Source organism: Protopterus annectens, chromosome 5.part0 (assembly GCF_019279795.1).
Source record: "Protopterus annectens isolate FY-2018-M chromosome 5.part0, PAN1.0, whole genome shotgun sequence".
NCBI lineage: Eukaryota > Metazoa > Chordata > Ceratodontiformes > Protopteridae > Protopterus > Protopterus annectens.
Window position 1 is genome coordinate 632,177,658 of NC_056735.1, and position 21,990 is coordinate 632,199,647.

Sequence of the window (21,990 nt, forward strand, 5' to 3'; positions counted from 1 at the left end):
AAATCCTGCCTTCTTTTAAACCTCATTTAACCTCTGCATGTATGGTTGAAAAAATGGGGAATTGTGGCTATGTAATTTGCTCCTACTCTTTTCTAAAGATCCCAATTACAGTTGATTTATTTCTGTTACTATATTCACTACTTCTAGTAAAGTTGGTTTAGACTTTCATTTCCATTTTCTAGTAACTGCTTTTTTGGCAGCCCCCACAATAAGACTCCGCAAGTCCTCACCATGTCTAGGCAATAATAGGTTCATAGGTTCGTACTAGGCTATCTGCCCTAGGGCATTTATAAGCCTAGCCAGAGTGTGTGTGGCTTTCACCACCCCTTAGGATAAGAATACTACGCCCATTTAGGGTTTAGTTTATTGTGCCTCTGTCTAGTAGTGACACAGAGATGACCCCTGGGGTAAACCTACAATCTCCCATCCACTAGTCAAGACTTCTCTTGAATAGAGTTAGTGAGGGGCTCTGCCTAACATGGACTGGGATTCTGTTCCAGAGTGTAGGGAGCCTCTGGGTTATGAATCTGTCCCTCCAGCACGTCCTATTTATTTCTGTGTTGAGGTTTAAGTCTCTTGCTCTCGTGGCTCTGATGGATTTGGATTTTTTGAGGTGGAGCATGTCCATTAATTCTGGATTGGACATGGCCTTGTACGTTAGGCATAGGTCACCTCTGAGTAGGCGGTATGCGACTGAATAGAGCTGGAGTTTTTTCAGTCGGGCAGCATATGACATATGTTTAAGACCCTTTATCCTCTTGGTGAGGAACTTTTGGGGTCTTTCCAACTGCTGCATGTGTCGGGTAAGATACATCCCAAATGGGGCATTGTACTCAATCATTGGCCTAATAAGAGACAAGAGATGAGTACAGGGGCACAATGACCTCTCTTGATCTAGATGTGAAACCCTTCATGATAAGGTGGGCAATATTGAAGGTCTTCCTAACCACTTTGGCAACGTGAGTGTCAAATGAGAGGTTACTGTCAACCTGGGTCCCTAGGTCCCTGATTACCTCTTCCGTACTTAATGGATTACCACCTATGTGGTAATTTGTGGGTACCTTGTTTTTCCCAAAGGGTATGACTATACATTTTTTGGCATTAAGCTTAAGGCCATGGCTCTGGCACCAATTATCTATTTCTATGAGTCCTCTCTGAAGGATGTTTGTGTCCGCTGAAGTATCAATTATAGCGCCCAGTTTGCAGTCATCTGTGAACTTTGTCAGCCACAATCCTCCTATGTTTGCCTGTACCTCGGAAAAATAAATGCCAAACAAGAGGGGTCCCAGAACTGAGCCCTGTGGGATACCGCTTGTGACTGGCTTAGAGTCTGACATAGCTCCAGCAACTCTGACCCTGTGGGTTCTGTCCTTGAGCCAGTTTGCAACCCATCTCGTGACATATGGGTTTACATTTAAGCTGGTGAGTTTGTCTATGATGCCCGAGTGTGGTATTTTGTCAAAGGCTTTTGCAAGGTCAAGGTAGGCTGTGTGAACTGCCTTACCTTCATCAATGGCCTTAGTGATGGTTTCAAAAAAGTCGACCAAGTTCAAAAGGCAGGATCTGCCCTTGACAAAGCCAAATTGGGTAGGATCCAATGTCTGTAGGTCCCCAATGTCTTTGTTTAGGAGTTCCATAATGATCCTCTCCATAGCTTTGCAGACCAGGCTCATCAAGCTTATGGGGCGGTAATTTCCAGGGTCCGTAGAAGCACCGCCTTTGTGAAGTGGGACCACTGTTCCCGTACGCCACTCTTTGGGTACGTATCCTGTAGTAAGGCTAAGATTAAACAGCAGCCTTATGTTTGGGTTTAGTTCCTCTTGGAGTTCATGTAGCACACAGCCCGGGACACTGTCCGGTCCCATTGATGCTGTGTTTTTAGCTTTAGAGAGGGCGGCTCTCACCTGGGCATCTGAGATGTTAGGGAGGCTACACTCTGCTGGGATAGTTATTTCTCCTTTTGGGGGAGAGGGGGAGGAGAAATTTGCACTGAACCTATCTGCCAGAATGTTGGCAATGTCAGTGGGTTCAGTGTATTTATTGTCATTTTGGACCAACTCTGAGCATATCTGGGAGTTTCCACCCAGGTTTCTAACATAGCTAAAGAAGGCCTTGTGATTGTCTTTTGTGTCTTTTGCGATTTTTCTCTCAAAGTTGGCCTTGGATGATTTTATGAGTGATCGTAGTTTTTTGCTAGTACTGATCAGAGATGCCTTCCCATTTAGGGATTTTGCTCTGTCATGTAGTAGCTTCCTCCTTCTGTTGTAAAGCTTGTTTATGGCTGGGGTCCACCAGACCAGGCGCCTGCCTTTGGGGGAATGGGTCTTGGTTTTATTTGGGATTGCATGATCCATGCATTCTTGAAGGTGCCCGTAGAAGGCATTTGCAAAGGATTCAGCAGTGTGAGTTGTGGTTTCCACTGGTCCAGGGACCTTGAAGGATACCACTTCAGTCTTAAGAAGTGTGAAGTTGGCTTTTGAGAAGTTCTTCACTGTGGTCTTTTGTGCAGAGGGTGGGGGCGGGATGTGGATTTCCAGTGAGATTAATTTATGGTCTGATCTTACCAATGAGGGATATACTTCCGGTGTGAGCATTTTGTCCCCATGTTTGTGATGATCAGGTCTAGTATATTGTCTCCTCTTGTGGGAATGGTGACTAGTTGTTCCATCACATTGGAGTTTATGAATTCTAGGAACCTTTGGGCTAGGGTGTTTGGGCTTGAGTAATGTTCCCAGTCTATGTTTGGGTAGTTGAAGTCTCCCAATATGATGGTATTTGGAGAAACATTCATACTCTCCAGTGTCTTCAGGAAGGCTGTGTGGGTTTCCTGAGTTTGAGAGGGTGGTCTGTAGCATGCTACAAATTGTAAGGGAGTTTTGCCTATGGTTAGTTGCACCTGGATGGTCTCCGATGCTTCATGCGTTGCCACTAACCTGGAGGTGTGGGTATCTTTGATGAATATGGATACTCCCCCTCCTTTTGTGGTTCGGTCCAAGTTTTGAGGCCGGAAAGCATGATATGAGGTAAAACCTGATAGTGCTGGGGTGCTCTCAGGAGCCTTGAACCAGCTTTCAGTCACTGCACAGACATCGATGTTCTCCATACGGAGGAGGGCTTCGAGGGCGTGCATCTTGAGGTTTAGACTTCTGGCATTGAGCAGCATTACCCTTATTTTTTTCCACTTGTGTTTTCTAGGGAGGTAGGTTTGTCATTTGAGCCTTGCCTAAAAAAGGCACTATGGGGGTGGCAAGAGCCTTGGCCAATATCCGGAAGCCCAGGGGTGACAGGTGCAAGCCATCCCTTGCGAAGCAGCGTGGCTTGTCGAGCATGTCAACCCAAGCAGACAGACATTGGATCCCCTTTGAATGACACCAGTAATTAAGCCAATTGTTAAAACTGATCATTTTGTCTTTGTACTGTGGCATCATTCTTGGTGAGGGTAAGATGCTGCTCAGGGTCAGGATCGTACCGGCCTGGGCTACATAATCAGAGAGCTCCTCTAGGTTTCTTTTCATGTAGTCCAGGGAGGTACATCTCAGGTCGTTCACACCGGCATGTACAATGACTGAGTCATATTTATACTTGCTGTGGAGTGACCTGAGTGCTTGTGTTATGTGGCGGATTCTAGCTCCCGACAGGCAGCTTACTGTGACCTTTTCCTTGTTCAGTCTGGTGAGCGGGACGTCAGTGTGTCTGACTATGGAGTCACCTATTACAAGTGTGTCTGGCATGTTGTTTGGCCTTAAGGGCTGTGACTGTTTAGCACACTGACTTTGTGAAATATGTGTTGCATGTGCTATGTCTTGAGGTGGCGGTTGCTTGGGTGTCTGCTTTGGAGGCCTCTGTTGTTTTGGTAGATTTTTAATCAGCGCCTCCGAGTATGTTTTTGTGTGTTTATGTGTTTGGTTTGCAATTGTGATAGTTCTATGTGAGACTGGATTTGTGGTGTGCATGGTTACCTTCTCCTCCTGCCTGGTCTTGCCAGTACTAAATTGAGAGAGCTCAGCCTCCAGTTTGGCTATATAGTTGCATCTCTCGCATATATTTGTATTTGTTGTGAGGAGGAGAGGGTTGTCTGTTTACATGAGGCAATTGTAACATTGCCTCAAGATTCCCAGATTCACCAGCTGAACAGGAGAGGATGCCAGCAACTGACCCTTAGACATGCTAGAATAGTGAAAAAGATTGCTGTGTAACTGAGTCAGAAAGGATCTATACGGAAATGGGTACTCAAGGGAATTTAGGTGAAAGAAGTACTTTCTTTTGTTTAAGAGTGCTTTACCTGTATAAAAAATGCTTTAGGAGCAAGTGCTGAGCTTTTCAGTTAGATAATAGGCTGTTTAGATTGCAAGTAGAGCAGTTCTAAGGGAAAAATTGAAGAGTAGACTTTACGGAGCCAGAAATAGTTTAAACTTGATTAACCGGCGCTGCTCTATGAGCAACTTCGTGCTAATTCTCTCTAAAACGCGCTAAAGCACGCGAAAGCGGGCTTTATAGCAGGGGGTTGAAAAGAGCCAGGAATTGACCCAAAATGGCCAATAAACTACAAGTTGCTGGGCTGGAACCAATCCTCTAGGGACAAATAGGTTGCTCAGTGCTCCCCACTCCCACTGGTGAACAAAGAAGCTTCCTCTTATCCAAATAAGGATATGGATAGCACAGGAACTGTCATAGCTCAAAAAATAATTTCCTTAGTTACACCAATTTGCTCACCCAGTATCACTGACTGAGCAGTCTGCAAGAAATCTTTTAAAGTCTGCCAACTCATTACAATCCCAGAAAATATGTTTCCAATTAGCGCTTTCTTTCCCATCAAACCTCCAACATTCGCTGTCTACCTGAGGAAAAATTCTTTAGAGTCTACCTACGTAAACGATCCTAGATCTTCTAGACTTTGTTGAATGCTTGGGAGACAAATATATCCCCCATTGTCTCTTTATGAAATAATTATCCAATCTCCCTTCCCAATCCCTTCTAGCCTCCTCTGATTGATTATTATAGTTATTGTCGCTCTCCTACTTTGGACACAAAAGAGTAGTCGAGGGTTCTGTTCCAGCAGCTTTATTTAATGCAAACACATCACTACAGAAGTTTACTGACTAACTTAAATAACTTGTATACAAACTAACAACTGCGATCATGCATGCTTACTCTCTGGCTGCTCTTTTAAAATGGCACTAGGAATTGCACGTGTCTGGAATTTATACATACATGTGCAGTCTTTGACATGCTTCTTACAGATACAGCACACATCACATGCACTCTGATCTACATCCTCTCTCTTTGAGAACTAGATCATACAACATTATGAGTCTATTTGGCATGCAGATACCACAGGTAAGTCACTATCATGCATTATACAAAACCAAATATATATATATATATATATATATACATATACACACACACATATATATACATATACACACACACACACACACACACACACACACACACACACACACACACACACACACACATATAAGTCCACGTTGCTGAGCATTTCACATTGGTTTTAGATACTCGTCCATATCGTGTGACATAAAACTGGGAATTAGAGTTGGCAACTGGAACTGTCTCTACAAAATATTCGACCTCTGGAATGTTCGGAATATTTTCAGGAATGGAGTCAGAGGTTTGAACACACACTGGTATGAGGACAATATCTGGTTCACTGAAATTTGGAGTCTACATCACAGAAACAATGTTGGAATGGTGATGATGATTCTGGTACAGGAAGAAGATGCCTACGGTTCCTCCTATACTCCACAGTCTCAGAGTCTACCAGGTAAGATCCTGGCTGGGCACAGATGCCTGTAATCTGTCCAATTCGATCAAAACCTTTCATTGTCTGGATTCGTACCATATCTACCTCCCTCAATAATAATAACTAGACTTCTGGATATAATGCTTCTTGAACTGAGCCATGATGGCTTTATTGTTCTTAACTTTAGGCCTCAGTAAACTGGAACTAAACACATCGGTATTGTCACGTTTTGACCTTTCAAGTAATTGCTTTGCACTCTGCACTGCATGTTCTGCTAGAACATTTGACTGAGGATATTCAGGACTACTAGTGACATGTACAAAGTCCCATTCTTTTTTCTACTTCTTACAAAAAAAAAACATCAAGTATGCATTACCACTCAATGTTATCCAATTAAAAATGTAAAAGAAAAATAAACAATTTGAAAATACTCCATGACTGTACAGTTTAAGCTGCTCTGATAATAGATGTAAATCTGTAAGTAAAGATAACCATTTTTAAATTTTACTCCGGTTCTTTAATAGTCCATACAATTATAAAAATGTAGTTTAATTCAGAATAAATAAACAAGCTTTAATTAGAAGCTATATTAACTAAAACTGGTCAAAGATACTTCACATTTTTAAGCAAATGGCTTCTCTTAATTTACACCATAAACACAAGAAGCCTTACTTACAACATGCATTCTTTTTGCCACTTCAACAGCCTTCTGCTGTGCAGTTTCAATAGCATATAGATACGGTGCAGCAAATGAAGATTTATCAAGAGTCTCTTTGAACCAGGAAGGTACAATCTCAAATCTCAGACCCTAAAAATCAGACATGAAGAGATCAGTTATACACATGAAATAAAAAAGCAATTTAAAACTTACATGCCCATTTTTTTTTTTTACATAAAAATGGTAGTAGGGAAGAGGTTTGCTGAAAATCAGTGCACTCTCTAGGTACAATGGGTTCACTGAAAATCAGTACAGTCTCTAGGTGTGTTACCTCAAAGCCAAAGACTGACAATTCAGCGCTGCTTGGGGGCATTAATTCTAAAATAGCACATGGTTTATAATTATTTGCTTCCAAGAGGACTTCTTCAGTGAAACTTTTGAAAATACAGCAAATGCAAGTAAATGCTGTACAGTACTAAATTCTTTAAAATGCAGTCAAAACATGCTGACCACTTTCACCCTTGTGCAGCAGGTAAAAATAAAGTCCTCTCCTGTATCAGTCCCTATATACACACACTCTGAAGTTAATGTACCTGCAAAAGGGGCCACTAATATGAAAATACGTGGTCTGAATCAGTGAAAAGACATTAAGATAAATATTTCTTACAAAAGAGCCACTCAACAAAACACTTTTTTAAAAACTGAAATGACAGTTAAGGCTACAGTAACCAGCATACTTCAGCCGCAGATTAAGCAACAGATTAAGCAACATTTTAAATGCATTTCTTAACAGAATCACTGAGAGAGAAAAACTTTCTTTGTAACATGCAAACATTCAGATAACCTTACAGCAAAAGCTATACACTTACAAAAAAAAAAAAAAAAACTGTCCAAAATAGTTTCACACTAGCATAATAATATGCTTTCACAAAATGCAGACTTCCTTTATTACATTTTTATACATACACTACTGCATCTTATAATACAAGCATTTTCAAATTAGTGACAAAACATGGCAGTAATTAGCAGTGCTGCCTCATAGCTCTTTGTTTTTAGGTTCACTTACCCAGCTGGGTTGCCATCTGTGCAGTCTGCATACCTTTTCTGTCTTTGTACTTGTTTTTCTAGGTAAACCAGCTACAACCCATAGACACGTCATAAGGTAAACTAGCAAGTATCTAAATTTCATGTAACTATACTTGTGGTTACAAAAGTAGGTATAGGTATATGTATTGTGATGGACCTACATCCCATCCAGAACTGGTTCTCTGTTCTACTCCCACTGCTTGATGCAATACGGTCTGGCTCTCTCCCTTCCAGTACTGGATAAAATGATTAACACAAGAACAAATACAGAAAGAGTTTCATTAGTTACAGGGGTTAACAAGCATTTTACAAAATTTATAAACTTAAGTAGTAACAACAGCACATAACTTCAGCAGACATCCTCTGGAGTAGGTAAGCCTTTAAGGATATCCTAAATATGATTTCCTGATTCACAATCTTAAGAAGAAAGTAGTAGTGAATTCAGGAAATGGCAAGATTGGCAGAAAAGATCCTGTTTACTTGAGTGGGGCTGGTGAGTTGGACTACAGGAAAGCAAAAGCTCTTTTAGCCAGATTGGCCCAAAACTGTCAAAAGCATAACAAGTTAAAAATATACCACCAGCAAACAGTGGAGATCATGTCGGCTGATATGGGATATGTTCCAAAGGTACCATATAAGATGTATTAACTACTTACTGCTAACATCTAAAAGTGTCAATATCATGCAGGAGTACACCCATACAGTACAGGAATGATACAAATCTAATCTCTTCCACTGAATAATAGTAGGGTGCGATGCCCCTGCACTGGCCCAGTGATCATTCCTCACCACTGGCAACAGTGAGGGAAGTACACAATGGGAGGATGACAAGTACACACACACAGTAAAGTACAACTTCCCTTAAGAGCACACAGAGATCACAGTCAGTTTGGGGCTGGTTTCTCCCTTTCTCCATATCCCAAATAAGACTCCCCACTGGCACAGCTATAAGGTTAAGATCTCAGCTGAGGGGTCAAACCAAGATCTCTAGCACCCTCTCTGTACAATCAGTGCTTCATGTCCCTGCCAAAGTAGTTGACTTGTATACAAGCACACACACATGGGGAAGGCTGGCACAGGTTTACTAGCTATGCCCCCTTCTGCCCAGACTATAAGGTAGTTATCACTGCCACCAACCCCTCCTTATCAGCTACCAGAAGGCCCTTACAAAGGGCGACTAATCCTACTGTGTAATGTTACCATTATCCAAATGGTAAATGTGACCAAGACTTGCAAGGCTATTTAGGAGTGGCCTGTACAGTGTCACCAAACACATATGTAAGTACTCTAATAGCTTAAATATGTCTCACAAATATCAGCCACAAATATATTTTTAAATATATTTAATAATAAATAATAAAAGAACAAGACAATACTCAATAAACATAGTAACTACAGAATTCAGAATCACAGGAAATACTTTAAAACAACATTGCAGGACAGTCTCAAATAAATACAGAAAACATCTAAACTAATCTTTACTATATTCCTCTCTATATCTAAGAGCTACTATGCCGCAAGTCTTACTTACAGACAACACGCAGACAGAAGTGCTGATGATGGATGTTTCCAGGTCACAGACAAAACATAAAATGCCCAGTCTCTCTCTCTCTCTCTCTCGGAGAGTTCTTAAATGAATATCACATATTACTGCTGGGTTAGCCTGGAAACTGCGATGGTGGTGCTGTGGTAACGTAGTCGCCTCAAAGTTAGACGTTGCCCGTTCAATTCTCAGTTAGAGCATCTTCTGTTTAGCGACATGCGTAAATGGGCGTTCCTTCGTTGAAGGTTGTGCATTAGGCCCGGCAAGCCAGTACGTAAAAATCTACTGCCAATCATTAGCGGACCGGAGTTCCACTGTGGCAACCCCTAACTGGGAAAAGCCGAAAGACACAAACAAACTGATGGGTTAGCGTGGATGATATCACTCTGTCACCTGACTTCAGTTTCCAGGCTAAAACAGAAACTAATAAAATTTTAACATCTCTGTGTGAGAAATGCATCTTTCTCAATCTTTGCTCAGAACTGGAAGTCATAAAACAATAAAACACTTTACATTTTAAACCTAGTAATTACATTTTTTTCAGGACAATAGGAAAACTAAGCTCTAGACATCGTGTCTGCTACTGAACTGAAACTGAGAGATAACACAATCGTAAAACACTTTAATTTCAACTAAATTTCTTGAAGTTTTGCAAGTTAACTCTGTATGTTCCAGTTTCTACTATTAAAACTTACATTTGTACAGGTATATAATTTATATACATTTCTGTTCTTTTCTAGTAGGGTACACTGTGGACACATCCTTGAAGCTCAGTACTGTACAAACCCTGTTCAACACACACACTTCTGTACCAGTAGTTTAATATACACAGCATATAGTTCTCTTACATTTGTAAGAAAAGCATATGAATCATGTTGATATTCACAAATGGCATATGATTATTTACAAAATTCCAGATAGATGGCAATGTCACAACCCCCCCCCCCCATGAACACTCAAGTTAGTTTTTCAAGTGACCCTTGAGAAATGTTGCTTGAGAAGGTTGAGCTGATCTGGGAATACCTTACCCCATTCCCAATCTTGAGAGCTCATCTGCGTCAGCATTGCTAACCCCACTGCGGTGCTGCACTGTCATATCCTATGCATGCAACCCTAGGCTCCACCTTAGTAACTTGGCATTTTGTTAGCTGGCTCGATGTAGCCATGTTAAGGGATTGTGGTCTGTAACTACAGTGAATTTCCTTCCATACAGATGAGGCTGAAGTTTCTACAGTGCCCACACTACGGCTAGGCATTCCTTTTCTACAGCTGCAAAGCATTCCTCTATGGGTTGGAGCCTACGACTGAGATACACCAGTGGGTGCTCTTCTCCCTCTGAGGAAACCTGGCAAAGTACAGACCCCACCCCATGGTTTGAAGTGTCCACCTGCACAACAAATTATTTGCTGTAATATGGGCTGGGTAACACAGGGGGTCCTCCCAAAGATCTTTAAAGCTTCTGGAATGCCTGCTCACATGTTGGGATCCACACAACCTTATCTGGCCTGATTTTCCTTGTCAGGTCTGTGATGGGAGCAGCTATGGTACTATAACTGGGGACGAACTTTCTGTAGTACCCGGCTGTCCCTAAGAATGCCCTCACCTGCTTTTTGTTAACGGGGCAAGCCATGCCTGAATGGCTTCCACTTTGGTAGGTTCTGGCCTGATCTTACCACTCCCCACTCTATGTCCCAGGTAGGAGACCTCTGCCATTCCCACCCGACATCTGCTGGGCTTAATGGCCAACCCTGCCATCTGTAGTCTGCGCAGCACCTCCCTGAAATGCTGAAGGTTCTCTTGCCAGGACTGGCTGTAGATAGAAATATTATCAAGGTAAGCAAGGGCAAAATCTCCTGCTAGGATACGATCTACCATCCTCTAGTAACTCACTGGGACATTTTTCATCCCAAAGGTTATCTTCGTGAACTCATGCAGGCCACAAGGAGTCACAAAGGCTTACCCTTCTCTGGCACTAGGAATCAAGGCCACCTGCCAGTAATCCTTGGTAAGATACTTAGCCTTGCAGCTGCTCCAAGGCTTCATCTGTCCTCGACATGGGGTAAGCATCTGACTCTCTGTGACTATTTAATTTCCTGTAGTCCACAAAGAGCCTGGTGCTGCTATCCTTCTTTGGTACCAGCACCACTGGGGAGGCCCAAGGACTGCTGGACCCCTAGTTCCAACACTTCCTGTATTTCCTCCCTCAGAGTCTGTTTGACTCTCTCAGGCACCCTATAAAGGGCCTGCTTAATAGACCTTTGGGGTCCTGTATCCACATGGAACTGCACCAGGTGGGTGCACCCCAGTTTCCCAGTGAACATGTCCCCAAACTCCTGCAACACTGCTTGGATTACTCGAACTTGGGTAGGGGATAGCTGCTGGGACATTGCTACCCTTTCCACTGAGGTGTCAGCCCGAGCTTCACTGAGGAGATCAGTCACCAGATCCCCCTCAGACTCCTCCTGCCATCCACTGCAAATACTCTGCACAAGGGCCTCCCTATCATGGTAAGGTTTCATGTTAACAAGGTACAATCTGTGCCCCTGCCTCCTGCCTAGCAGTTCTACCATGTAGTTAACATCACTGATCTTCCTTACCATGTAAGGTCCCTCCCAAGCTGCCTACAGCTTGCTGTGTCTGACAGGAATGAGAACCATTACCTGCCCTACACCACTGGCAAAAGTGAGGGACATACACCATGGGAGGATGACAAGTACACACGCAGTAAAGTGCAATTTCCCTTAAGAGCACACAGAGATCAGAGTCAGTCTGGGGCTGGTTTCTCCCTCTTTCTACAGATCCCCAATAAGTCTCCCCACTGGCACAGCTATAGAGTTAATATCTCAGCTGAGAGGTCAAGCCAAGACCTCCAGCACCCTCTCTGTCCAACCAGTGCTTCGTGTCCCTGCCCAAGTAGCTGACACACACACACACACACACACACACACACACACACGCACAAAATGAGATTTGATTTATATACAAACACAAACACACATACACGGGGAAGGCTGGCACAGGTTTACTAGCTATGCCCCCTTCTGCCCAGACTATACGGTAATTATCACTGCCACCAACCCCTCCTTATCAGCTAATAGAAGGCCCTTATGAAGTGTGACTAATACTACTGTGTAATGTTACTGTTATCCAAATGGTAAGTGTGAACAAGACTTGCAAGGCTATTTAGGAGTGGCCTGTACAGTATTACCAAATACATATGCATGTACTCAAAGAGCTTAAATATGTCTCACAAGACAATACTCAATCAACACAGTAATTACAGAATTCAGAATCAGAGGAAATATTTTAAAACAACATTGCAGGACAGTCTCAAATAAATATAGAAAACATCTAAACTAATCTGAACTATATACCTATCTATATCTAAGAGATACTATGCCATAAGTCTTACTTACAGACAATACACAGGCAGAAGTGCTGATGATGGATGTTTCCAGGTCAAAGATGAAACACAAAATGACCAGTCTCTCTCTCTGAGAGAGTTCTTAAATTTATATGACATATTACTGCTGGGTTAGCCTGGATGACATCACTGTCACCTGACTTCAGTTTCCAGGCTAAAACAGAAACTAATGCAATTTTAACATCTCTGTGTGAGAAATACATCTCTCTCAGATCTTTGCTCAGAACTGGAAGTTGTAAAACAATAAAACACTTTACATTTTAAACTTTGTAATTACTCTCCTTTCAGGACAATAGAAAAACTTCTAGCTCTAGACAATGTGTCTGCTACTGAACTGAAACTGAGAGATAACACAATTGTAAAAAACTTGAATTTCAACTTACTTTCTTGAAGTTTTGCAAGTTAACTCTGTATGTTCCAGTTTCTACTATTAAAACATACATTTGCACAGGTATATAGTTTATATACATTTGTTTTCTTCCAAAAGGATACACTGTGGACATATCCTTGAAGCTCAGTACTGTGCAAACCCTGTTCAACATACACTTCTGTACCAGTAGTTTAATATACACATAACATATAGTTCTCTTACTTTTGTAAGACACGCATATGAATCATGGTGACATTCACAAATTACATATGATTACTTACAAAATTCCAGATAGCTGGGCTGACAGTGTCACATAGGGGACAGGGCTGAACATCTGCATTAATTATCACAGCCTCCATCGTGAGAGTACTAAGATTCAATGAGAAGTATTAAAGCATACAAGACAGAAACAAAAACAACCAAACTGAAAACCTGAAAATGAACCCCCCCCCTCAAAAATGAAAAATCCCAAGGGGAGCAATTTTCAAACCAAATGGCCATGAAAAATATTACAGAATTCTATGCCCCCCCCCAAAAAAAAACTAAATAATGCCTGCAGGAATACTACATAATGGTGAAAATTAACTGGAGTATAGCTTATGTTTCTGCATAGCTCATTGACAATGTGAGCAGAATGCAACTGCCTGTGTATTAATTGCAGCACTTCTTTGTCCCACCACATACCTCACTATTACGTTATTCTACTTTCAAGGACATAGTACATCGAAGAACTGGAAATAATTATTTTCAGTGTAAACACAACTAACTCCCCTGTTCTCCAGTGTTGTACAGTTTAAACAGCCATACAGTGAGGTTGTCCGGGTACCTCTCCTCACATGGATTTTAAAAAATTTCCAATGTAGTATACTAATTCAACAGTATGGGCTAAAGTTAGGATTTTACAACTCAGTATGTAGTAGCTATCAGCATTTTTTCCAATACTTTTGATTCAATTTTTCAGAAATCAAATTCTGAATAGAATTCTGCCTGCAGTTCAGCAATCCTGAAAAAAATCTCAGTATTTCTTCTTCAGAGAAAAACTTCCTTACTCCAATCCCAAGTAAACTGTTCCATTAAATTCACTGTATATCCTAAAATATTTTCTGGAAGGGGGACACAGAAAAGAGGACTGCTAGTCATCACAAGCTACTGCCAGTAGAAATATAATCTCATACAGAAGTCATCCTCTGTGGAAGACAACAGGAAGGTAAACTTTTTTTTCTTTTGATGAAGCTATAGATAAGCTAAAATTTAGGATTACTACATTTGCCTGTCATGCACTGGGACAGCACCAGCACTAAGGAAAGAACTGGAACTGCACATATATCTATGCCTTTTATACAATGCAGATATTTCCCTTTTCAAAGGTATACCAGTCCACTGCCAGTGACCAGAATGGTGTTACTTTTCAGAGTCCATGCAATGACAAAGATTTTATTAGTGAATGCACTAGTAACTGCAACTAAACTGGAGGCTGAAAGTTTATGGCACAAGTCTCCTGCTTTCGGGGTTCTCACCCCTACTTGATGTTCTCTCTTGAACCTCAAGCTCAAATTACCTTAAGAGTTATGTTTGCTTTAGGCTGCATACAATAATAGGAGTCCTATGCCACTGAAGAAGAATTAGTATTGTATTTGCCTTCCACTCACCCTAACGCAGACATTTATGGAAGCTACCCTTTCAACCACTAAGGCACTGTAGCTACTGTGTAGTTGAAGCTTCTGAAAATGTGCTGCCATTAAAGGGAATGGAGTCTTTTCTTATTTTTTTCTCTATCCACCGCTTTCCTGTCAAGTTTTTGCTCTCTAAGTTTCTCTACTATCTCTGAAGAACCAGTGCCTGACTTTTGGGGTTCATTGCCTATAACTTATCTTCCCTCTTTTCTAATCTGGGAAGTATCTTCTCTGCAAAAATAAAGGTACTCAGGAAGGATATCAGACAAGAAAAAAATGAAATCACACTGACCTAAACTAAGAGATTAAAATGCAACCTACTAACAGCAGAAAAACTTCACTTTATATATATGGGGGGACCACCACACATCCCTATCATTTATTAAAAATGTATGTGTCTTTCGGCTTTGCCCGATTAGGGTTCGCCACAGCGGAACTCCGGTCCGCTAATGATTGGCAGTTGATTTTTACGTACCGGCTTGCCAGGCCTGACGCACAACCTTCAACGAAGATACGCCCATTCACACATGTCTCCATGCAGAAGACGCACTAGCTGAGAATCGAACCGGACAGCGTCTTACTGTGAGGCGACAACGCTACCGCAGCATCACCACCGCGGGTATAATAGGAAGGGTAAATTTCCTTCACTGCAGTAACCAGCACTGAAGATGGAGTTTATTTCACTGCTACATTTGCTATTTTAAGCAAACACCTCATAAAATGTATTTGAATTATTAACCTACTAACTTAGATTATAATATTTGCAATTTCACTTATCAAAACAACCCCCCTCCTCCCAAAATAATAAAGACACTAATAAACAGGTATCATCAAGGAAATTATTGCATGACATTAGAAAAAAAGCACTATTAACATTAAATACAACTTGAAATGCAGAAAAGGTTTCAAATGCCGAACTGGAAACTGTGGTCAAAAACAGCTAATTAACTACTTGCAAACTGAAATTACAATTAAGTAACCAAAGGCTTAGAATAAGTGAGAATTGACAATGCCGTCCATTTGTTGCTTTTTTTAGACACTTGTATTGCAAGAGTATGAAGCAGGCAACAGGTCAGGTTCTCAAGTGAAAAACCTTACAAGATCACAAATACCATGAGTGAAAATAAAAGAAAATGCCTCTTTGTTTGCAGTAACTCAGTGATGTATCCCTGTAGGTATTTTCCAGGCAGACAGCTAACAAGTGTAGAATGCACCCATTCTCAAAATACAACAAACAAACAACAAAGCAATAATTCTTAGATGAAAACTCATTACTTTGAATGACTCTGACAACTCAAGGCTCTATCAGACTTCATCAGATACAATCTTTCTTCTTTTTTTTTAAACAGTTTTGTTGATTTTGATTATAATGAAAACAATCACAAAGACATATATAAGATAATTTACATTATAGATTTACAAATTGATAACATATATTTAAAGCATTTAAATATGAATATACAAATAACAAAGCAAACAAACTAAAGTATGTACATAGACATCCAGTGTTTATACATTAACATACACTATAACCTTCCTTTTGTAACTTGTTCTCATGAATGACAGGGAAAGTCAATTACCTTTATGCAAAATGATAATTTTTTTTCCAACATATTTTGTAAATTAACGAATAAATGATATTCATATGTCTTTTCAGATGTTCTAGAGGTTATGGTTCTAATCTGTAAATGACTAACTTATTTTAATAAATTAGTAAACTCAGAGAATGTAGGACGATGTGTTGAAATCCAATTTTTTGTTATGATCTTTCTAGCCACTGCCAATATAGTCCATAGTAATGAGTATTTGGTTTCCCTAACACATTGTGGAACAGGTGTATTAAATATGATTAATGATTTATTCAATATGAAGTTGTCTGAAAAAAGTGCTTGTAAAAAAGTCACTTTATTCCAAAAGATATTTAAGGTTGGACAATCAAAAAACATATGTGCCTAGTTAATATCTACATTAGAGTTGCACCTATTACAGACGTTCTGTTTTTTTTATTAATTTTGTCCATTATTAGTGGTGTACAAAAGGATCTATTCATGAATCTCCATGTGTAAATCTTCCATTTCAAAGAAAATGAGGTTTTCCCAGCTGATTGTAGCATATTAACCTTATCTTGCTCACTTGGAGAATTATGAGTAATTAAACTATAACAACTCCAGTGGTTGTGTGTGCAAGAAAATGTTTCTTCTCTTAAAAGTCTATAAATAAAGGAGAGACTACCTGAATATGTATGCTGGTGTAATAATGTTGACTGAAGAAATTGTAATAATATCCTGGTGTCATGTTTGCTAGTTGGTGAAGCTAGTTTCAGCTTATTATCAAGATATAGTATAAGTGTTTGTATATCTAACCATGAGGAATTATTAAGTTTATATTCTTGCATAATATGATCCTTTGAACTAGTCTTGTACTCATAAGTTAGCTGGAACCCGTATTTGAGTTCATTTTTCAGTTGAGAAATTTTGTTAATATCTGAGGTAACAAAAGTCTCTTGTGTATATGCTATAGGAAATAACAAAAAAAGTAGTCTTTTATTTAACATGTTTATATATAAAGTTTCTAAAGTTAATTATAAGATTGTGTATGTAATTGGCAGTATGATTAGGATTAGTATGTGTGATAAAATATTCTTTTAAGATCCATATAAAAGGTGTGTTTATGAATTCTAGTTGATATGATGTTGGTCTTGTTATAAGTTCCATGGCTGATACTTCCCATAAAGATTTCCATTTAGCTAAATAGGTTATATCTAAAAGCTGAGAAATTGATCTGATTATAGCGGAAATCAAATAGAGATTTAGATCTGGGAAAGCTATTCTTACCATTCTTCCAGCTGTTAGTATGTTGATTAATAGTAATTCTAGTTTTTTTTGTGACCAAAAGAATCTTATTATTGAAGTGTTTAGTTTATTTATAAACCTTTTTGAGGGTAGAATTTGGATTGTACTGTGCACAAGATTTTAGGTAGAATTACCATTTTTATAATGGCTAGTCTTTCTTCAGTAGTAAATATTACTGTATTCCATTTTGAAAATAATTCTTGGATATTTTGTAAACATTTGTTATAGTTGTTATTGATTTAATGTCTTTGGCAAGAATGATTCCCAGATATGTGATTTGATCTGCGTTAGCAATGTGATATGTATTATTTCCTATCATCCTTTTTTTAATTTTTTTATTATTAGGATATATGGGTAGAATTTTTGTTTTATTATCATTGAATGATAGACCGGACATCATTTGAAACGTTTTAATTGATTCATATAATGACATGAATGAAGAGTCATTTCCCTTTGTGATGATAAGATCATCTGCAAACAGCTGGATTTTGGCTATATTGTATTTATCCATTTCCAATCCCTCTATTTCTTTATTGTTTCTTATTTCATTTGCCCAGGGTTCCATGATCAAAGTAAATAGTAGAGGAGAGAGAGGACATTCTTGTTTGGTGCCTTTTGTAATAGATATTTTATTGGAAATATATGACCCCTTTTTTGATATATGCATAGGTTTCTTCATATAAATGTTTTAGAAGATTAATAAAATTATGTGAAAAATGTAAGCATTCAAAAAGAGTAAATAGAGGGATCCAGTTAGTAGAATGAAAAGCCGCATTAATATCAAGACTAATTAATAAGTTCCTTTTCTTCCTTTGTGAGAAGTCTATAATAGCTAGGGTTCCTTTCATATTATCAAAAGTACTTCTGTTGGTTATAAATCCTACCTGGTCTTTGTCTATTAAGTGGGGTAAGAATTTCTTCAATCTTTCTGAGAATATATTCATAAACATCTTATAATTGATATTCAGTAAAGATATTGGTCTGCATGAAGAACAGAATTTTGGGTCTTTATTTGATTTTAAAATAGGGGCTATAAATGTATATTTCCAGGATGGGGGTGTAATATCATTTTGGGCCGAATTATATGCTTTGTGTAGTAAGGGAATAGCCATTTTGGGCATTATCTTATATATTTCAGGAATAATTCCGTTACCTGGAGCTTTGTTTAGTTTAAGCTTACTTATTTGTCTTTGTATATCTGATAAAGTAATTTGTTTATCAATAACTTCAATTTGTTGCTTGTTTAGTTTATTATATATATTCTTGTTAATATAATCTCTTATGTTATCTTGTCTTTGAATTTGTTGTGAGGATTGACATTTCATCAAAGTGACATCTAAACTCTTCTAATATATCTTGCATACTATGTACTTCTCTCTTCTTTTTTGCAGAATGTCTTTCTTTAATATAAATATATTTATTTAATCTTTTGGTCTTATTCTTACGGTTTGATAGATGTTTAGGATTTACAGAGTAAGCAAAAAACCTATATTTTTCTAGTGTTATCTTTGTTTTATGATGTAGGAAAGATCTATATTCCTCATTTAGTTTGTATATCTCATCCCTTATATTCTTTGAAGACAAGTTGTCTTTATTATTTGTGTGTAGTGAGTCTAGTTTATCCTGTATTATTCTTGCATCTTTATCCCATATTTTCATCTTATTATGAAACCACTTGTTTATTTGTCCATATAAATATGCTTTCACGACATCCCAAATAAATATATCATGTGTGTTTGATGCTGAGTTTATATTAATGAAGTTTTGTGTCCCTGCTGTTATGAATAATTGAAAATCCTTAAGTTGTGTGAGATATGCTGGAATCCTTTTAATTTGGACACTGTGGGTGTTATTAATATTAAGTTCAAATATGATAGTATTATGGTCTGAGATTGGGCAAGATATAATTTTGCTATTGGTCAGTTTATTCATTATCTGTGTGGAAAGAAATATTCTATCAATTCTAAAATATGTTTTAGATCTATTAGAACAGAATGTGTATTGTAATGAGTTATGCTCCACAAAATGATGTAGGTCTTTGAGTAGGTATAAGTCTATGAAATGTATAGGTTGTTTAGCTTGTGCTGTAATTTTTCCTTTTCCTGAAGTGGTTGTATCTTTAGGATCTAAGAAACAGTTGCAGTCACCTGCCATAATGATATGTCCCTCAGATAGTGAAACTATTTGATTCAATATGTGTCTAATAGTATTAGTACCAATACCAGGTAACCAATAGTTGCTTATTAATGTATATAATTTCTTACCCATCTCAATTACAGCCAAACAAAGAAAACCTTTATTGCCTTGGTATGTTTCGATTATTCTGGGTAATGTTTTGTTTCACAGTATTGCTACACGTCTTTTTTTTTTTTCGTGCACTCTGAGCTTACTATACTTGTGTATTTATTTGTATCTAGAATTTTAAAGATTGCACACATTTGTGAAGATATTAACTTTGAGTATGGTAACCATAATCATAGTATGCAGAGATACTTCAAAGAAAGATGAGGGAGAAAAAACAAATATATATTTTATACATATACATACACACACATATATATATATATATATATATATATATATATATATATATATATATATATACATATACATACACACACACACACACACACACACATATAAATATATATATATATATATATATATATATATATATATATATATATATATATATATATATATACATACATACATATATACACACACACAAATGAATGTTACCATCAGTATTTACACTTGTAGGGTCTAAGAATAAAGCACACAGATATTTACATTTTAATACTCACACAGTTCTCTCATAACCATCTCCTCTCTCACCTCTTTTCTTTTTACATTTCCTTCCTTTATCTGTTCTGTAATCCTTTCTTCAAGTTAAAAAAGATGAAGATATTATGTTATTGTAATACGTAATCTTGTCATTGACCATATAAATGATCATTTTAAGTAAATAACAGTTGATTTAAAACAAAAAAGACTGTTAAACCAAGTTACAGTCAAAATACAGTTCTGCACTTCCTGGAAATGTTCATAGAACGGTGATGACATCATCCAGCCGCTTCACATCGTCGAGGAAGTTCAGAGAGAGAGAAGAGATGATTCCACAAACTGCAGAAAAATTTCCAAATGAATAATTAGCTCATGAGAGCACTGCACGAGGTAAGGAAAATGTTCAAAGTTGTCTCCCTTATTTTTTTCGGTGGGAAATAGCCGAGTTTCAGTACAAAAAAAAAGTTTTATACATGTGAATCAGCATATATCTGTTTCCCATACTAGAAACTGCAAAACTGTCATCAAAAAAAAAAAAAAAGTTTTCAAACAAGGCATGAAAGTAATGTAATAAACCAAACCAGTGGTCTGATTGCCCAAGATAAAAACTGGTAAAGCTGAAGTAAGGCACACACGGAGCTCAGCAAAACTGACAACTGCTTTAATGAACAAGCACAAAAACAATACACAGCAAGCTAAATCACAGCAGCACAGCAAACGAAATTGCAAAGCACAAGCAACAGCACAATAACGCTGTAAAGTTAATCCACATACGTTTTTGTCACAATAACTTCATCAGATACCTAACCTCTCTTCCTCTAATGAATAAATAAACTAATCTAATTCAAATGAACCAATGAGTGAACAAATTCAATTACACATGCAAAACACATGAACCTTAAAGGTGAAGGAGTCTAAAAGGAGTCTAAAAGTTAAAACCATAGGTTCATAGGTTCATACTAGGCTATCTGCCCTAGGGCATTTATAAGCCTAGCCAGAATGTGTTTCGCTTTCGCCACCCATTTTAAATTTATTTTGCTCTGCCCTTTTTCGAGGTTAGTATACTGTGCCTCTGTCTAACAGTGACACAGAAGTGATACCCTGGATAAACCTACGATCTCCCATCCACTCATCAAGATTCCTCTTGAAGAGAGTCAATGAGGGACTCTGCCTAACCTGGACTGGGATTTTATTCCAGAGTGAAGGGAGCCTCTGGGTTATGAATCTGTCCCTCCAGCATGTCCTATTTATTTCAGTGCTGAGGTTCAAGTCTCTCGAGCGCGTAGCTCGATGGGATTTTGATTTTCTGAGGTGCAGCATGTCCATTAATTCCGGGTTGGACATGGCTTTATACGTCAGGCACAGATCGCCTCTGAACAGGCGGTATGCCACTGAGTAGAGCTGGAGTTTCTTTAACCGGGCAGCATATGGCATCTGTTTGAGCCCTTTGATCCTCTTGGTGAGGTACTTTTGGGGTCTTTCCAGTTGCTGCAGGTGTCTGGTAAGGTACATCCCAAAAGGGGCATTGTACTCAATTATGGGCCTGATGAGGGATGAGTAAAGAGGCACGATGACGTCCCCTGATCTAGATGTGAATCCCTTCATGATTAGGTGGGCTATATAAAATGTTTTTCTAACCGCTTTGGCCACGTGGTTGTCAAATGAGAGATTGCTATCAAATTGGGTCCCCAGGTCCCTAATTACTTCTTCTGTACTTAATGGATTACCACCTATGTGGTAATTTGTGGGCACTTTGTTTTTGCCAAAGGGGATGACTATACACCTTCTGGCATTTAGCTTGAGGCCATGGCTCTGGCACCAGTTGTCTGC

At 38.7% G+C, this 21,990-nt stretch overlaps 1 protein-coding gene across 5 annotated transcripts in view; it reads right to left on the reverse strand.

Annotated features, from left to right (window-relative positions):
- ASMTL (acetylserotonin O-methyltransferase like) overlaps positions 1–21,990 on the reverse strand; it is a 1,454,724-nt gene that overhangs the window by 942,459 nt on the left and 490,275 nt on the right. For all 5 annotated transcript variants that reach the window (XM_044072474.1, XM_044072476.1, XM_044072473.1 and 2 more), the window contains one exon: positions 6,444–6,575. In XM_044072474.1, coding sequence (XP_043928409.1) covers positions 6,444–6,575 — 132 coding nt within the window. The remainder of the gene's footprint in view (positions 1–6,443; positions 6,576–21,990) is intronic.